At 31.2% G+C, this 17,879-nt stretch overlaps 5 protein-coding genes across 5 annotated transcripts; 2 read left to right on the top strand and 3 right to left on the bottom strand.

Moving 5' to 3' along the window:
• Nucleotides 1-104: 104 nt before the first annotated feature.
• Nucleotides 105-6,633, bottom strand: PPL_02648 (uncharacterized protein; the record flags this gene model as incomplete). Its single annotated transcript, XM_020573627.1, has 8 exons — nt 105-198; nt 631-2,232; nt 2,737-2,955; nt 3,028-3,702; nt 5,446-5,507; nt 5,947-6,144; nt 6,311-6,516; nt 6,552-6,633. The coding sequence occupies 8 exons, from the start codon at nt 6,631-6,633 to the stop codon at nt 105-107; spliced, it is 3,138 nt and encodes a 1,045-aa protein (XP_020435699.1).
• A 772-nt stretch (nt 6,634-7,405) lies between these two features.
• Nucleotides 7,406-8,162, top strand: jcdB (transcription factor jumonji; the record flags this gene model as incomplete). The annotated part of the gene is made up of 2 exons (XM_020573626.1): nt 7,406-7,408; nt 7,485-8,162. The coding sequence occupies 2 exons, from the start codon at nt 7,406-7,408 to the stop codon at nt 8,160-8,162; spliced, it is 681 nt and encodes a 226-aa protein (XP_020435698.1).
• A 1,028-nt stretch (nt 8,163-9,190) lies between these two features.
• Nucleotides 9,191-13,423, top strand: PPL_02646 (uncharacterized protein; the record flags this gene model as incomplete). The annotated part of the gene is made up of 3 exons (XM_020573625.1): nt 9,191-9,539; nt 9,622-10,436; nt 10,499-13,423. The coding sequence occupies 3 exons, from the start codon at nt 9,191-9,193 to the stop codon at nt 13,421-13,423; spliced, it is 4,089 nt and encodes a 1,362-aa protein (XP_020435697.1).
• A 2,086-nt stretch (nt 13,424-15,509) lies between these two features.
• Nucleotides 15,510-16,765, bottom strand: PPL_02645 (uncharacterized protein; the record flags this gene model as incomplete). Its single annotated transcript, XM_020573624.1, has 3 exons — nt 15,510-15,529; nt 16,437-16,673; nt 16,756-16,765. 3 exons carry the CDS (start codon nt 16,763-16,765, stop codon nt 15,510-15,512), a joined length of 267 nt encoding a protein of 88 aa, XP_020435696.1.
• Nucleotides 16,766-17,530: 765 nt separating this feature from the next.
• On the bottom strand, nt 17,531-17,853 carry PPL_02644 (hssA/2C/7E family protein; the record flags this gene model as incomplete). The annotated part of the gene is made up of 2 exons (XM_020573623.1): nt 17,531-17,787; nt 17,844-17,853. 2 exons carry the CDS (start codon nt 17,851-17,853, stop codon nt 17,531-17,533), a joined length of 267 nt encoding a protein of 88 aa, XP_020435695.1.
• Between the last annotated feature and the right edge of the window lie 26 nt (nt 17,854-17,879).

Here is a 17,879-nt window from a genome sequence, read left to right as displayed (position 1 = left end):
AATCTATTGCTATATAATGAACTTGTACTGTTGGTATTATCACCACCACATTTACCAAGATCTTGATGGTCATTAAACTTTCATAGTATTCTCTTTTTAGTTATCTAATGATTCTTTAATACCGATGATATGCTCACAGTGGCGAGTATGTGATTGATTCTCTTGTGTATGCAGAAAATAGCATCTAGAACACGACAACTTATTGCAAAGAATACAAATAGTTTCAAAACTACCATTGCGTTCTTGGCAGAGCATAAAATGATTCCAATTTAAATCAAACATATCTGATTTCAAACTACTACTGCTGACTGAAATTATTGATTCGAATAATATTGACTAATAACTATTACTTGTGCTAATTATGATTTTCTGACCGATCAATTTATCTTATAAATAGTGCTCGTGTGAGCAATAATCGGATAATCATAAAATAATTATTTTCAAATTAAAAAATTAAATTGAATTAGAATATTACATAGCAATATCAACTCACACAAAAATATATACTTTTTATGACTGAGTTTAATTTGATTCGGTTGGTTATAAATCGATCGATTGTTGTTTATAGTCATTTTAAAATTTTAAGTTGTTTTGATTATTTTTTTATTTATAATATAAAGTTATGTTTACATCTGATTTGGATAGAGTAGCGCAGAGCCATAACCACCTCTTATTCGATTATCTTCATTGTAGAATGTCTCCCAGTTATCATATTTCAAAGAGTATCTATGATTCTTGAAAATCACACCACCCATAAGATAGATATAATCGTTGTTGTTATTGTTATCAGTGTTGCAGTTGTTTTTGTTATTGTTATTATGGTGATAGAGCATTGATAGAGTCGCTCCATGGCTTTCAATATCAGTTGATTTCAAAGTCACAGATTGTTTAGTTGTTACATTGAATCGGATGAATTGTTTCTCGGAAGAGTGAATGTAGACATTACCATTACCGTCGGTACAAGCTGACATACTGTGACTAAACAGATGAGTTGAGCTGTGAGTTTCTGATTTCTTGGTGGCGATATCGTAGATAACCAACTCACGACTATACTGTTGAATGCTATAGAGTTTACCGTTATAGACAAAAGACACTAAAAGGTAGGAAAACAATGGTATTTCACCGTGTGTCTCAAACTTGTTTGTCCTGATATTGTATCGATCGACTCTGTCAATGTGTTTATCATTCTCAAAGCCGCAAACCAAATAGATATGATCTTCACCGTCGTAACAAACCGATATATAAGTTCCACCTTTGATTCCTGTCATCTCTTCGGTGATGAGCTCACGCGTTTTAACGGATAACCTATGACAAGTTCTCTCTGAATCATTTCCTCCAAATACATAGATGAATTCACCGACCGACACAACAGAGTTGAAAGTATTTGGTAGATGTTTCATTGAGAGTTGTTCGACCGAGTTATTATCGGTGCCAATAAGCATGCCATCAGATTTCAGTCTTGAGTAATGCAACGAGAAGATGTAGGCTTGATGTCTACAATCCAAATCCAGCTGAATCGACAATTGAATGATTTCATTGAGTTTATCAAAATCGAAATCGCTCACTGTTAAACGGTAATTTTTGACTGACTTTAAAAGGTTGGACATGATATCCGGTTTTGTCATCAATGAAAACTTTCGATTGAATTTGTAAAGTAAATCCAATAGCATTACATTGTAATCATTATCGTAGTGCTCCATCATCTTGGTTAATATTTCATTGTGAAAGTAGAACAGTGTTTTCTTATTATCTTCAACGAATTCTAATAATGATTTACTTTTTTCAACCGATTCCAAAGCTGATTTAAATGAATATCTATCTTGTGTATCTGGCTCTATACTATCACCATAACTATTACTACCTTCACTACTTTCACTAATTTTACTAATATTATTACTATTTAAATTTATAATACCAATTAATTTTCTTAATAGATCTAAACTGGTGTCGAAATGTTGTTTAATTCTATCTTTGTCCTCTACAATCGGCTTCTTTAGTTTATACTCCTCCAAAGTAAGATATTCGTGTAGCTTACGGAAATGATCGGAAATAGTCTCTTCCTTTTCAAACAAAGAACGATATCTATCAGTGGACAGTTTTATTGTTTCCCATAGCTCTTCTATTCTGTTGCTATATACTGAACTAACACTTTCATCTTCTTGATCGTCACTAAACTTTAGTATTTTATTACTATCTAATGATTCTTTTATATCAGTGATATGCTCACAGTGACTAATATGAGATTGATTATCATTTATATGTAGAAAATAGCATCTAGAACATAACAACTTATTGCAAAAAATACAAATAGTTTCAAAACTTCTATTATGTTCTTGGCACAGCACAAAATGATTACTATTTAAATCGAACATATCTGAACAAATTAATACTACTACTAACTACTAAAACAAATCAGAAATCAGTTGTTTTTTTTTTTCACTGTAAAAAAATTATTTTGAAACTTAAAAATTTAATTTGTGAGCAAAACAACAGAATCGTTATTGAATTTTGATTTGTTGATGCCTGTGATTATTTTATTTGATATGGTAATAATAAAAATAAATATTTATTTTGTGAATTTTGATTTAATGAAATCAAAGAGTGTGAAATTTATTTATTATTGAATTTTGATTTGTTGATTTATCGATTGTTTGTAATATATTATTGTTGTTGTCATTTCGAAATTACATTTTGTTATTTGTTTTTGTTGTTTTTCTTTGTTTTGTTGTTATTTACAAAAAGTCGCATTTTGACTCGAAACTTTCCTTTTCTTTTTCCAATTGCTCCAAGAATTCCTTGATCAAGTTGTTATGTACATAGAGTTCAAAGTTGATTCCATTCAAAAATAATTTCTCCATATAGCAAAAGTCTTTGCCAGTGAAATTAAAGAATTTACCAAGTACTTGATAATCAACACGAACTGTTTCACCCCAAAACTTTACACACATAACAGAGCTATATAGTTAAAAAAGAGAAAATGTTAATATAAATATTGACTTAACTGTTATTTAAAAATTAAATATTTACCTTATGAGCAAAAGGTTGAAAATTTGTTTGTGGTTGATTCCACATCGATTTACAAATTTGTCGGCATAGTAGAGAACCAGAGGGAAAAATGACATTGGTGTTTCGTGTGCTACCAATACGTTCTTTGCACATTCGAGGGAGTATTTGATGAGCTCCATCGATTGGAGGTTGTAATAATTGATGATGTAGTTACTGTCATAGTTGATTAGCCATGACAGAACTTTGTAGACATAGAAATTAATATCGGTGGGAATGACAATCATTTGGTCGGCTGAACTACAGTTGGTATCGATATTGTAAATTGGAATGGTGGAGATTGTGTCTTGGAAACTATTGATATTATTTGTGTTTGTTGATATTGATTTTAAAGGTTGTTGTTGTTGTTGTAAACTATTGTTATCGACTAACATTCTGTCAAGTTCGTTGTTTTGTTGAAAATCGTATAAATAACTACCTGTGGAAACTGCGGAAGCATATTCATTGGAAATTAAAAACTCATTTGACTGCTCTGGAAGTTGGAAAAAATCTTGTTGTTGTTGTTGCTGTGGTTGTTGAAAATTGAATTGAAAAAGTTGTTGTTGAGGTTCATTTGAAAAATTATAAATTATTGGTTGTTGTTGTTGTTGATCGTTAAAAACTGAATTTCCATTGTAATAATTATAATTGCTATTGGCACTATTATTATACTAAAAAAACTTGTTGTTGTTGATTTTGTTGTTGTAAATATTGATATTGTGGGTTGTGGTGGTTGGAAGTGAGTACGGATCCTCCAAGAAAAGCGGTTGTGTCGATTGAACCGGCTGATTCGCTGAGTTGAGGTGTCAAGTACTTCAGTGCTTGCGATCCAATGTTTTTGATAAAACTCGAAAACAATGAGATCTGATTGTCAATCATCATCATAACCATCTTTTAATATTTTTTAATTTCCTGTGGAAATTGCAAAAGTGGCAATCCTGGAAATAAACTATTGAAAAAAATAATAAAAAAATGATTACAATAAAATAATTATAATAATAATATAGATAAAATCTAAAATAATTAATTATTATTCTGATGATGATGCTGTTGCTTATAAATAATTATATGATAATAAATAAATGATGACAAAGTTATTGGTTTAAATAATCTGATATTTGTTGAAAATGATTGATTTTGGTGATGTTCACTGGTTTGGAATTTATGCAAACGGTTTAGTTTATTTTGACTGTAATAAAATATTTAAAAGATGAATATAGATGTGAGTGTGTGTGTTTGCCAATGATTAATTAAATTGGATTTGATAAGGTGTGTGTTGTTGAAGTTAAATTATTTTTATTTTATTTTATTTTTTTTATGTGTGGGTTAATTTATTAAAAAGTAAAAAATATATTAAATAATTAAATAATAAAATAAATAAATATTATAAAGAAGTAATAATTAATTTATATTTTTGATTTATGATTAAATTTCTTGAATGGAATTTTTATAAAAAAATAGTTGGAAATTTTGAAAAACTAAAAAGTATGTTGGCTGGAAGGTTGTTGTTGTTTTTTCTTTTCTGATGATGTTGCTAAAAAGCACTGCAATGCTAAATAGGTTGTATACGGTTGCTGCTATTGTCAATGATTCTAATGGGGTAAACTGATTATTATTGTGAAGAGATGAGTTTGTGTGAGAGAGTTTTTTTTTTTTTTTTTTTTTTTTCTGAATATTTGTAGAACTCTGATTTGCTTTGTTGGTATTTATTTGTTGTTTTTAAATACTAAGTTTGTAAAATTTAATCGATTAAAACAACTGTGGTGGTTTTTGTTTTTCTAGCATTCTGGTGGGGGATCTTGGTGTGAGTGTGGTGTTATTGCAACATGTCAGTGTGTGTGGGGAGACACGTGTTGTCACCAAAGAAGACTTTTTTTTTTTTGCAAATTTATTTTATTTATTTTTTTATTTGTTTTTTTTTGCAAACTTTAATTTGATTTTTATAATAACTAAAAGTATATAGGTTGTGTAGGGTGGTTATTATATTTGTTTATTGTAACACAATGATATTTTTTGATATCGAAAAACAAAAAAAAAAAAAACCAAACAAGTGTGGTTAAATGAATCACAACTGAAAGAATAATAATGGTGAGTCAAAATATGATTTTTTTTTCTTTGCATCATTGATTTTGCAGGATAAAATTGGTCAAAATTTAAAGTTTTTTTCTAGAAATTAGAAAAATAAAAAAGAAAATTATGGTGGAATAGATTCGGTGCTAAAAGAGTGTCACTAAATATAGCGATAGTGGGGTTTCTTTCGAAAAAAAACATCACGAACTTTTTTGGGGGGTAACTCTAGAGTTATAAGAATAATCGAGCAAAGTGCAAAATTCCTCTCTAGAAGGGAACTCCACGGAGTGCGTGTGTGTTATATATTTTTGTTTCTATTCAATATTAACATACCTTTTCATCTCAAGATTAAACAAATTTAAAGTACTAATAAGGCAATTAAATTCCATTAAATTCTATTTAATTTAAAATGATTTTATTTTATTTGCAAAACAACAACATTACAATACCATTTCAAATTTGCACATGGACAAAAACTAAATTCGTAAGTTTAGGTTTGATTCTGAAAAGTTGAGGGAATGTTACTTAAAATTTAATAAAGCTTCGTGCGTTGGTGGTGAATGTTGACTTATAAGTTGACTACCCTGGTTTTGGTTATAATATTATTTTATTTTATTTAAAATAAATTTGTATGTATGTACTGATTTGGTTGGTTATGTGTGTGTGTGGTGAGTCACTAAATAATTAATTTAATATTAGCTCATTTTATACAAATTTATTTAATTTTAAAATTAAATTAAGTTGAGGATTATTATGATTTGGGTTGAGATTAGCTAGTTAGTCATCAAATGTGAATCTCGGTTTTTGACGACCGGCTTTAACCTCGGATCTCACCATTTTATCCTTTTTACGTTTCTCTTCGGCGTAAGTAGGAACATCGGTGGGCAATCTCTCTTTGGGGATGATCGATGCTTTTGTTACTATCTTTTCTAGTTTCTCTATTACATCACTGACATTAAGTTTCTGCTCACGATGCTTCGATGAGTTGATCACGAATTCACCGTCACTTGTTATGTTCTTAGCATACTGCATCTATAATAAGGTTTTTGAAAAAAAGAAAAGTTAATAATAGTTCAATTAAACTTTCACCTTTTTTTTATCTTTCATGTTTGTTGTTTAAACATAAAGCAAACTTGTTTTTACTGATAATAATAATAAAGATGGTAATAATGATGATAATGATAATAGTAACTCATACTCTTAGTGTATCTCTGCAATGTTCACTTAGCCAATCGGCATTGTCAAGATTGAATCTTGCTTCTACTTTTGTATTTACTTTATTTACATTTTGACCTCCTGCACCACTTGATCTTGAGAATTGAAAATCAATCTTTTCACGAGGAACATGAATCTTTACATTCGATCTCTGTTTTTGAAGTGTAGTAGAAAAATATAAATAAAATGCTCAATTTAATAATATCTAAAGTAGTTGTTGTTACTTACACTTGAATAATTCGCTACAAATAAAGAAGATATAGAATATTGATTTAATCTATTTGTTTTATTTACAATTGTTATCATTTCTTTTTTATTTTTCTTTTTCTCTTGTTATCTTTTCTTTCTCTTTTTTATTTGATTTGATGTTTAATATAAATCTTTTTATCGACGATATATAGTTTAAACTTAAGGTGTATATGTATATAAATTATATTTTACAAATAAATATGATAATAATAATTATAATAATCTAAACTAAGCTATTTGAATGTGAATGCTCAATAATATTTACAGAAAACAATAAAAAACTTTACTAAAACAAATCTTGAGAATCAATTTTTAAACAGTAGAATTTGTTTTTTAATCTTATAAATATATATTATATAATAATACAAATATTTTATATTAAATGAAAAAATTTTTGATCTTCATGATTCTGATTTTTTTTATTTAAATTAATTTTTAATTTTTTTTTAATTTTTTTGAATTCTGGTTAAAAATGAGATGCTATTAAAATTAATCTAATTAAATTATTTATTTAAAAAATTAATGACAAAACTAATTTTTTTTTCTGTTTCTTCAAAGAGAATAAATCAAATGAGATGCTATTCAAATTAATCTAATTAAATTATTCTTTTTTATTTCGAAAAAACTCTGAAAATCAAAGAATTTTATTTTTTGATTGTTTTTGTGTGAATTGATTTAAAAGATCTAAGTTTCATTTTGTAAAATATTTTTGTAATTTGTTGTATAAATAGATCATTGTATTATTAATCATTGTTTAATTATAGTATATATTTTTAATTAGTTAAACAAAACTTTTTATATTTGAAGAAAAAAACAAAAAAAAAAAAAAATGGTTAACATTCAAGAGATTAGAAAGAAATAATCAAAAAATAAATAGTGATATCTTTTATTCGAAATACTTGGAGAAGAACAAACCAGTCGTTTTTACAAATGTTGCAAACAGTTGGAGTGCTCTCTCGAAATGGACTGACGATTATATATTGCGAGTGATCGGTGATCACAAGGTCGATGTCAATATGTGTACGTTTGGAAAGATGTCCGATATTACCAAGATGTCGTTCGCCGAGTATTATCGTAACTCACTCGCACAATGGCCAGACATCAAACCGGAGACACTCAATCAGAATCTTCCATACCTCAGAAATTTCGATTGTTTCGGTGAGTTTCCTGCGTTTGGCGATGATGTCCGTAGTCAAGAACTTTTCAAACCCGACATTCATAATATGATTGTTCGTGGAGCATTTATCGGTGCTAAAAACACTGCCACTCATTTCCATAAGGATACAGGTGATAATGTCGTCGCTGTTATTCGTGGAAAGAAGCTGGTTGTTCTAGTTCCACCAGCGGAGGAATCAAACTTGACAAGAGATCCTCTCAATATCTCGGTTGGCGAGAACGATTCAGGTGCACCACTCGAGTCACATCCTTCACTTGCACGCGTAAACAATGCCTTTGTTACGACATTGGACGTTGGAGACGCTCTTTTCATTCCCATCGGTTGGAATCACTATGTAAAGAATTTAGATTTCACTGTTTCAGTGTCTTGTTGGGGAAAGGATATTAATCCTGATAAACAACATTATTAAGCAAATTGTTGTTTTTGGTTAAAATTAATTAATTGGTTGGTTAATGATGATGATTATGATGATCATGATGATCATGATCATGATAAATGACCATTCAATTCCAATAAAATTATCTTAAAAATAGTATAAGTTATTTAACTTTTGGAGAAAGTTAGTTGAACTTTATTTGATCAGTTAGTAGTGATAGCGAATGTTGATGTTTCATGTTATCATAACCATAATAAATATAGATATGTTACCAGTTAAAACAAACAAATATATATGTGCACTCACCTCTTTTGGGTTAATCAAAAACTCTACCTTTTTTTTTTTTTTTTTTATGTTTATTTTTCACATGATTAGTCATGTTTACATTGTCGATGATTTTCAGTTTTATTTATATATTAATATAACCACATCAATATATAAATTATATTCAAACACCCACACAAACAAACACACTCACAGATATATATATAAAAGACAAAAAAATAAGATAATAGATATATTTTTAAAGTTAAAATTAAAAATCATGGCTATTGTATTTTGATTGCAAAACAGCAACATATGGTTGGTTTTTATTTTATATCTCACGATAAATATAGAATGATATTATACATCAATAGTCACACCACTAGTGCACTGCTGTAGTTACCAGTGATCAAATGGTAATACAGGTGTTCTATTTCATTATTTGTTTATATATGTTGTGTTATTTTTTTTATTTTTTATTGGTAAATTTATTAAAATAACTCCTTAATTAATAAATGTCTACTTATAAGTACACACATTGACAAATCATTATTTCATTAATTTATATTACTTCACAATTTATATATCTACATCTAAAAATATATAAATTTCTAACAAATAAAAAGAACCGAGATTTACTTTTTTAATCACAAAAAAGAAAAGAAGTAAGTAATCATTATTCATTGTTATATATTATATATTTAATTAAATATTCCAATACTAATAGACAAATAAATAGTTTTTCTTTTTATAAATAATTTGTAAAATTATACTTTAAAATTATTCATAGTTTATATATGGATAATAATAATAATAATAATAGTGAAAATAGTGACAATAATAGCTATAATATCGTTTATAATAATAGTGATATTAGTGGTTTTGTAAATAATGACGATCTTCCCATACCAACGATAAATGATGAGCTTTATAATTTACCAATTTCACCAAATGAATCATATTCTCCTGAGGAATCATTTGAATTAGTACACAATAATAATAATAATAATAAAAATAATAACAATAACAATATTATAACACCAATTTCACCAATATCTACAAACAACTCATCAACCAATATTTCACCAAGAAAACCAGAAAATAATCCAGCAGTACCATCCAACGATAGAAAAATCAATTCAATCAGTTGGATTTTTCGAATTGTTTCGTTTTGCAACATGGATTGATATTGTTTTGATGATCATTGGAAGTATCGGTGCTTGTGCAGCTGGTGTAGCAACTCCAGCCATTTCCATTGTATTCGGACAGGTTATGAATGTCTTTACCTATCAGGAGCTGAGCAAACCGGATTTCGATATCTACAAAGAGATTTCCAAGGTCACTCTGAATTTCGTTTGGATCGCTATTGGAATGTTTGTCGCTTGCTATATCGAAGTTTCTTGCTGGTCGATAGCTGGTGAGCGTCAATCGGTTCGCTGTCGTAAACGCTACCTGAAAGCAATTCTCAGTCAGGAGATAGGATGGTACGATGTCACTAAATCCAGTGAGTTGTCGACACGTATCGCTTCGGATACTCAGTTGTTCCAAGAGGCAATCGGTGAGAAAGTTGGAAATTTCCTACATTTCTCTTCGACTTTTGTATCGGGATTCATCATTGGTTTAGTGAATGGCTGGCAACTGGCTTTGGTTATCATATCGATTACACCTCTGATTGCTGCAGCCGGTGCTTTCATGACAAAGATGATGACTGAACTAACGAAACGTGGTCAGGATGCCTATGCCAAAGCGGGAAGTGTAGCCGAGGAGAAGATCGGATCAATTAGGACGGTTGCTACTTTCTCTGGTGAGGAGCGAGAGACAACACTCTATGCATCGAACCTAAGTGATGCTCTAAAGATTGGTCGTCAAAAAGGTCTAATGAATGGATTGGGTATTGGTTTGGTATTCTTTGTCATGTTTGGATCCTATAGTTTAGCTTTTTGGTACGGTGCTAAATTGATCACTGACAAATATTATAATCCAGTTTCACATCGTGATTGGCAAGGTTCAGATGTTTTAACTGTATTCTTTTCTGTTATAATGGTTGGTTTAATTTTATAATTTTAAATTTATAATTGATTATTAATTTATTTTAATTACTCTAGGGAGCAATGGCATTAGGACAAGCAACACCAAATCTTGCAAATTTTGCTAATGGAAGAGGTGCTGCCTATAAAATATTCCAAGTGATCGATAATCATTCAAAGATTGATCCATTTTCAAAGGATGGAATTGAACATTCGGCAGAGGGTGATATTGAATTTAGAAATGTATCGTTTGCCTATCCTTCCAGACCTGAAGTACGTATTTTCAATGGATTTAGTTTGTCTATAAAGAAGGGTCAGACTGTTGCGTTGGTTGGTGATTCTGGAGGTGGTAAATCATCGGTAATCTCATTGTTGGAACGTTTCTATGATCCATTGGATGGTGAAATCTTGATGGATGCTATCAATATCAAAGATATCAATGTTAGATGTCTTAGACAAAACATTGGATTAGTATCACAAGAGCCGACATTGTTTGGTGTTTCCATTGCCGACAACATTAGATATGGCTGTGAAAATGCTTCGATGGAGCAGATTATTGAAGCAGCTCAAACTGCCAATGCTCATGATTTCATATCGGCGTTACCCGATGGATATAATACACAGGTCGGTGAAAAGGGTGTACAAATGTCAGGTGGTCAGAAACAAAGAATTGCCATCGCAAGAGCACTAATAAAGAATCCAAAGATTCTATTGTTGGATGAAGCTACCAGTGCGTTGGATGCAGAGAATGAACACTTGGTTCAACAAGCCATCGATAAGCTGATGCAAGGAAGAACGACGATTGTGATTGCTCACCGTCTCACCACTGTTCAACATGCAGATGTTATTGCTGTAGTTCGAGGTGGTACCATTATTGAACAAGGAACACATCAAGAGTTGCTCTCAATGAATGGCGTCTACACATCGTTGGTTCATCGTCAACAGAATGGAGAAGCTGAGGATCGTCGTCGTTTGAAATCAAGATTCAAAAAGAAATTATCAAATGGCAGACCACTGTCCATTACTGATACCGCTTCGATATCTTCATCGATTTCCGATAGTGATAATGATTCCTCGAGTAACGATGAATCGGCTACTGAGAACAACGACGAAAAGAAGGAAAAGAGAAAGAAGAAAAAGTTGGAAAAGAAAAAGAAAAAGACAAAGGAAAAGTCGGTGCCAATGACAAGAATATTCAAGATGAGTCAAGAGGAGTGGCCATTCTTTTTATTGGGTGTACTGGGTGCAATGGTGAATGGTGCAATTATGCCAGTGTTTTCTATTATTTTCTCAGAGATTCTCAAGGTTTTCAATTCCACCAGTATGTATCACGATGCTATTCGTCTGTGTCTTTGGTTCTTGTTGTTGGCGTCGTGTGCGGGTGTCGCCAATTTCGTACAGATCTCATCGTTTACCTATATCGGTGAGGTTCTTACCTACCATCTACGTTATTTCTCATTTCGTTCGATTATCCGACAGGACATTGGTTGGTTTGATATGCCAGAGAATGCAACCGGTATTCTTACTGCCAACTTGGCAACCGATGCCACTCTAGTACAGGGAATGTCGAGTCAACGTCTTGGATTGGTCATTCAAAACCTGGTGACAATTGTCGTTGGTTTGGTGATTGCTTTCATCTCTGGTTGGAAGCTGACACTTGTTGTTTTGGCAACGGTTCCAATCATTGCATTCGCAGGCAAAGTTGAAATGGAATTTATGTCGGGTTTCTCCAAAGAGGGAAAAGAAGCATATGCCAAATCAGGACAGATTGCAACAGAGGCAATCGGTGGTATTCGTACGGTGGCATCATTCAATGCCGAGAAAAAGGTTTACGATAAATTCAAATTTGCACTCTCTGAACCGATAAAGATTGCCAAAAAGAAGGCAATCACTGCTGGTTTGATATTTGGATTCACTCAATCCACCATGTTTTTAATATGGGCACTCGGTTATTGGTACGGTGGAAAACTGGTTGGCGAAGGCGAGTGGAAAGCACCCAGCTCTGATATCGTAGATATTTGTGTTCCACCAAACTATACCTATGGAGTTAGTAGAGGTCGTTGTATTTACATTCAGAATAGTATCTATGGATTTGGACAGATGCAGCGTGTATTCTTTGCCATTGTAATGTCTGCCATGAGTATGGGAAATGCAAGTGCATTCGCACCGGATATGGCCAAGGCAAAGACGGCAACCAATGCCATTTTCAAATTGATTGACAAAGTCAGTAAGATCGATCCCTTTAAAAAGACTGGTCATACTCTTGAGGATATCAAAGGTGACATTGAATTCCGAGGTATTCAATTCTCATATCCTTCACGTCCAAACAAGTTGATTTTCAACGACTTTTCACTCAGTATCCCAGCCGGCAAGAAAGTGGCGCTGGTAGGTGATTCCGGAGGTGGTAAATCATCGGTAATCTCATTGCTCGAGCGATTCTACGATCCGGCAGTAGGCGAAATTCTACTGGATGGTGTGCCAATCAAAGACATGAATCTCTCTTGGTTGCGAAGTAATTTGGGTTTGGTCGGTCAAGAACCATTTTTATTTTCAGGAACCATCAAAGACAATATTAAATATGGTAAGCCGGATGCAACTCTGGATGAAGTGATCGAAGCAGCTAAAGCAGCCAACGCTCATACCTTTATCGAGGAACTACCGAATGGGTACGATACACCGCTCGGTGATAAATATACTCAATTATCGGGTGGACAGAAACAGAGAGTTGCCATTGCAAGAGCGATCATCCGTAATCCAAAGATATTGCTACTGGACGAAGCAACTAGCGCACTCGATTCCAAATCAGAGACAATCGTACAGGAGGCCTTGGATAATGTAATGAAAGGTAGAACTTCAATCGTAATAGCACATCGTCTTACTACAATCATCGATTCCGATATCATAGCAGTTGTTAAAGGTGGTCGTGTAGTTGAAATTGGTACTCATGATCAATTATTGGAATTGAATGGTGTTTATACAAATTTAATTGCAAGACAATTATAAATTATTATTATTCCAGGTTGACAATAAAAATTATATTTGAATCTAAAATTCAAAGTATTGGAGAATAATTTATCTTTGAACCTATAATTTTTTAATTTAGCATTCTTAAAAAAGAAATTTGGATTACCAGATCTCTCGGGAATTGGAATAGAATATTTGAAAAAACTATACGTTGATCAAGGTGGAAAATGCGCAATATCAAATATTGAAATGCAGGTTGGAAGTAAACGACATTTCCAAATGAGTTTGGACAGAAAGAAAGACAAAAGAGGTTATTTTTTAGATAATATACGATTAGTATGCTTGGAGTTTAATACTAGAGCAAAATGGAGAATATTATTTGAAGATATAAAGATAACCAATACTATGATTTTCAATCGTTTTATAAGAAATATAATATTAAAAAAGCGATTTATAAATTAGTGGTTAATAGCGTATATGATACATGTAATAATAAAAGAAATAAGATTAGATTAAAGAATAGCACAGTACATAGAATTTAAAGATGACATCCTACAATAGTTAAATAGTACACCAACAAATTCATTGCAGAATTAGATTCATCAACCACACATGCTGGTATTACACCACTTCAGACATCAGAGTTGCGTCTATCCGAATCGAATTCATCGGACATCTCAACGGATTTATGTAACAACAACAGTCATTTTTTATCTATCATCAATAGCGCATCTACGAGTTAGCGAGACAAATGAAATAAAGTTATTTAATAACTAATATGTATACAATTATTAATTTAAAAAAAAAATAAAGTTTTAAAATTTACTAAAATTTCAAAAAATTGATTTACCTGTCAAATTTTTATTCTTTTGACCAGTCAACAAACTAATTGTTTTTGTGTGGTGATCAAAAATTCAACCCATAATTTTAAAAGAGCAATATATCACAATAGTTTATAAAAGAAATTAGAAAAAATGATTTACAACTCATTTAATTATGTTGTTTGATTGGCTGGGTATCTGCAAAGGTCACCTGTTATCGAAAGAGGCCATAAAAACATGAATGGGGAGGTTTCAGTAAAGAGATCGGAGCAATAGATGGTAACTGATTGCCTGACGCAAGTGGTTGACAAACATGTGGCTGGTTTCGTAAGAGACTGGATCCCAGGTTTCTAAATACCGGATGTGGCTCAAGGCTGGCAACAGAACAGGCAAAAATTCGGAGCCGACTGTAGTGCGCAGATCACAATCAAATATCTACCAATCGAAGTGCAGGAACTAAACCTCAAACTCGTTTTTTTTCGCCTTTCTATCTTTATTAAACACGAACTGTGGGGTGATATCAAGCTCTACACCTTGACTATCGGCTTTTGTTTTTTCTCTCAATTAGTTGAGTATATATTTATTTATTTATCTGTATATAAAAACATTAGTCACTTTTGTATGGTAAAAATTATATTTGTTCAATCACAGCATTGTTCATTGTTAAGTTGATTTTTACTTTTTTAACATAAAGCCTTTTTTTGCAATCATCACTCGTTTTTATTAATAAATTTTTCACTTTTTTTTTCATTTTTTACAAATTTTTTAGAAATCGTAGAACGTCACTGTCATCTTACATTCTGCTATTCTAGTCCGTTGGGATGACTTCGCCCTCTTGTGACTGCGCTACACAAAAAAGTGGTTCTTATAGTGTGCTGGGAATCATGTAGATTGGCGAGATCGATATCATGGTCTGAGATGTCTTTCGAACCTACGCTGGCAAATGATAACAATCAATCATTTACACCTCAGACGGGATAGAGGATATGGTATCCATCAGTATGTCATACTATTCACATTGGTATTCGCTCTTAGTCGGGTGAGAGTGAACAGATACCAGTACTTAATGGATATAGCAGCGATCAACAATCGAGAATAGACACACTCCTTAACGATTTAACAGCTAATCATACGCCTTGTCAACGTAGATAGAAGCCATCAAATCGTGGAATGTGGGAGAATCGTATGACGTGGATCAAATACATCTTTTTAAGGATAAATCAAGCATGAAAGTAAACCGGTGGGTGGAATATTAATCAAAAATACAGCGTTCTATTGAGCGGTACAACCCTCCTTCTCCAATTTTAAATACCTCTTTCAACCACTTTAAATAAAACATGACCACATTAGTTATATAAAAAAAAAATACACCTTGACTATCAGTAATAAATTTTAAAAAAAAAAAAAAAAAAAAAAAATCTTTATCAACATACAAATAATCACTTGGTTCCTATGGTCATCCGATGCTAAATCATTTAAGAATACAATGACACTCTCCAGAGCAGTACATCATTGGAAAAATGGTGGTATTTCATTGTGGGATATGAAACTACGAAATGACGCTCAACACATATGGATACTAAATAGAGTAATTGCAAATCAAGACGTCTATTCTCCATACTACCAAAGCTGGCGTAACCAGATCAGACATAACAAGATATCCTCACATACACTCAAGATCACTTCCTGGTATGGCATACATCAAACAAGACAGTTGTAAACTACTACTCACTTCTACCTCTTCGACGAATCATCAGACCTAACAGCGATCATCTACCACATTTTGAAACATGTCAGTTCAATTCTATTCAGTCAAGATGACAAAATACTCGATTTCTCCAACCAATCTATTATATCTGACTTCGATATCCACAGAAACATTCTAAAAATAATAAACAACACTCCAACGCCAACTAACTAATCAAGTAAATGAAATTAACTCTCTTCCCAACCTGCTAACTAATTAATTAAATCAACCAACAACTAAAAAGAAAAAAAATAGACTACGAAAAAAAACTTGATGATAAATCCATCCTTTTAATATAACTTTAATAAAACATGTATACCACTTTATTTATAAAAAAAAACATTTAGTAGTGCTTACTAAAAATAAAATAATATGTCAATATTACATTAAAAATGTCAAGAAAATAATAATTGAAATAATGTTATTATTGTTTTATTTAGTATTATGAATCGTTCGATATTGATTTTGTGTATTTAACAACTACATCTACCACCACCACCGAGAAGACCACCAACAAGACCAAGAACACCTCCAACTACACCTCCAACAACACCAACAACACAACCAAGATTGACATCAACATCAACACCAACATTGATTCCACCACTACCACAACAAGCGGTGCTGTTTGATGATTGACCAGAAAGACTTCCACTTGATGATCCAAAGCTCTTGGTCATTGATGAAGTGTTTCCAACATTTCCGAGTGAGGTTAAGGATTCTATTTTTTTTAAAATTTGTTAAGATAAATTTGTTCAAAATATCATTTATATTTAAAATAAATTTCATCTTTGAATACATACTGATTAACATTTTAGATTTTAGATATTTGAATTAGAGATAATTAAGTATTTGATGTTTTGATGAATAATAATGTAAATTCATTCTCCTTTAAATAGTTTTTTATTCACATAATAATTGATTCTAAATGTTTAAAGTTGATAATCTAAACAAAGATCTTTAATTTTAAAGAGTCACTATTATTTGAATACTTCAAATTGTACAATTTTTCAATGATTCTTTATTTTGAATCAATAATTCATTCTATCAAGTTAAGCAATAACTCTAAAAAAGATTGACAGATTCCATCTGATTTGATGCATTTTCGATTTTGAAATAACATATAAAATATATATATTTCGTATACTCTTTTGATATTTTATAAATAATTAACTCCAATCAATCTCTGGTTCTACAGATTTTGTTAAAACTGTTTTGAAATAAAACTGGTTAACCCACTTTGATCAAAACTCTTGAAAATTTGCAAAACCACCTTTTTATTACTTATTTAACAAATGATATATTAATACTGTTTGTTAAATCAAAGATTATTATGAATTTATTGTTTATTGAAAAAAATTTTATTTCATTGGTGGTAGTTGATTTTTATCAATATGTTTTGAATCTTTGAAAGAAGGTTTCATAAAATAGAATAAGAAAAATAATTAATATATAAGATAATAAATAATATCATATCAAGATCAGATCTACAAAATATATTGTTCAAAGAACTATCAATTGGAATAAAAATAATAAAATATTTTATTTATTTAAATTAATTTGATAAATATTGGTTATTTAACAGCCACAACCTCCCCCTCCGAGGAGTCCACCAACAAGTCCAAGAACACCTCCAACTACACCTCCAACTACACCTTCAACAGTGCCAACAACACAACCAAGATTGACATTGGCACCTACACCAACATTGATTCCACCACTGCTACAACAAGCGGTACTGTTTGATGATTGACCAGAAAGACCTCCACTTGATGATCCAAAGCTCTTGGTCATTGATGAAGTGTTTCCAACATTTCCGAGTGAGGTTAATGATTCTATTTTAAAAAATATTAATTTATTATTTATATGAAATATATCTTGAATTACTTACTAATTAACATTTTAGATTTTAGTTTTGAAATTAATT

The sequence above is a fragment of the Heterostelium album genome (assembly GCF_000004825.1).
Source record: "Heterostelium album PN500 unplaced genomic scaffold PPL_scaffold3, whole genome shotgun sequence".
NCBI lineage: Eukaryota > Evosea > Eumycetozoa > Acytosteliales > Acytosteliaceae > Heterostelium > Heterostelium album.
This window is presented reverse-complemented; position numbering and strand designations above follow the sequence as displayed.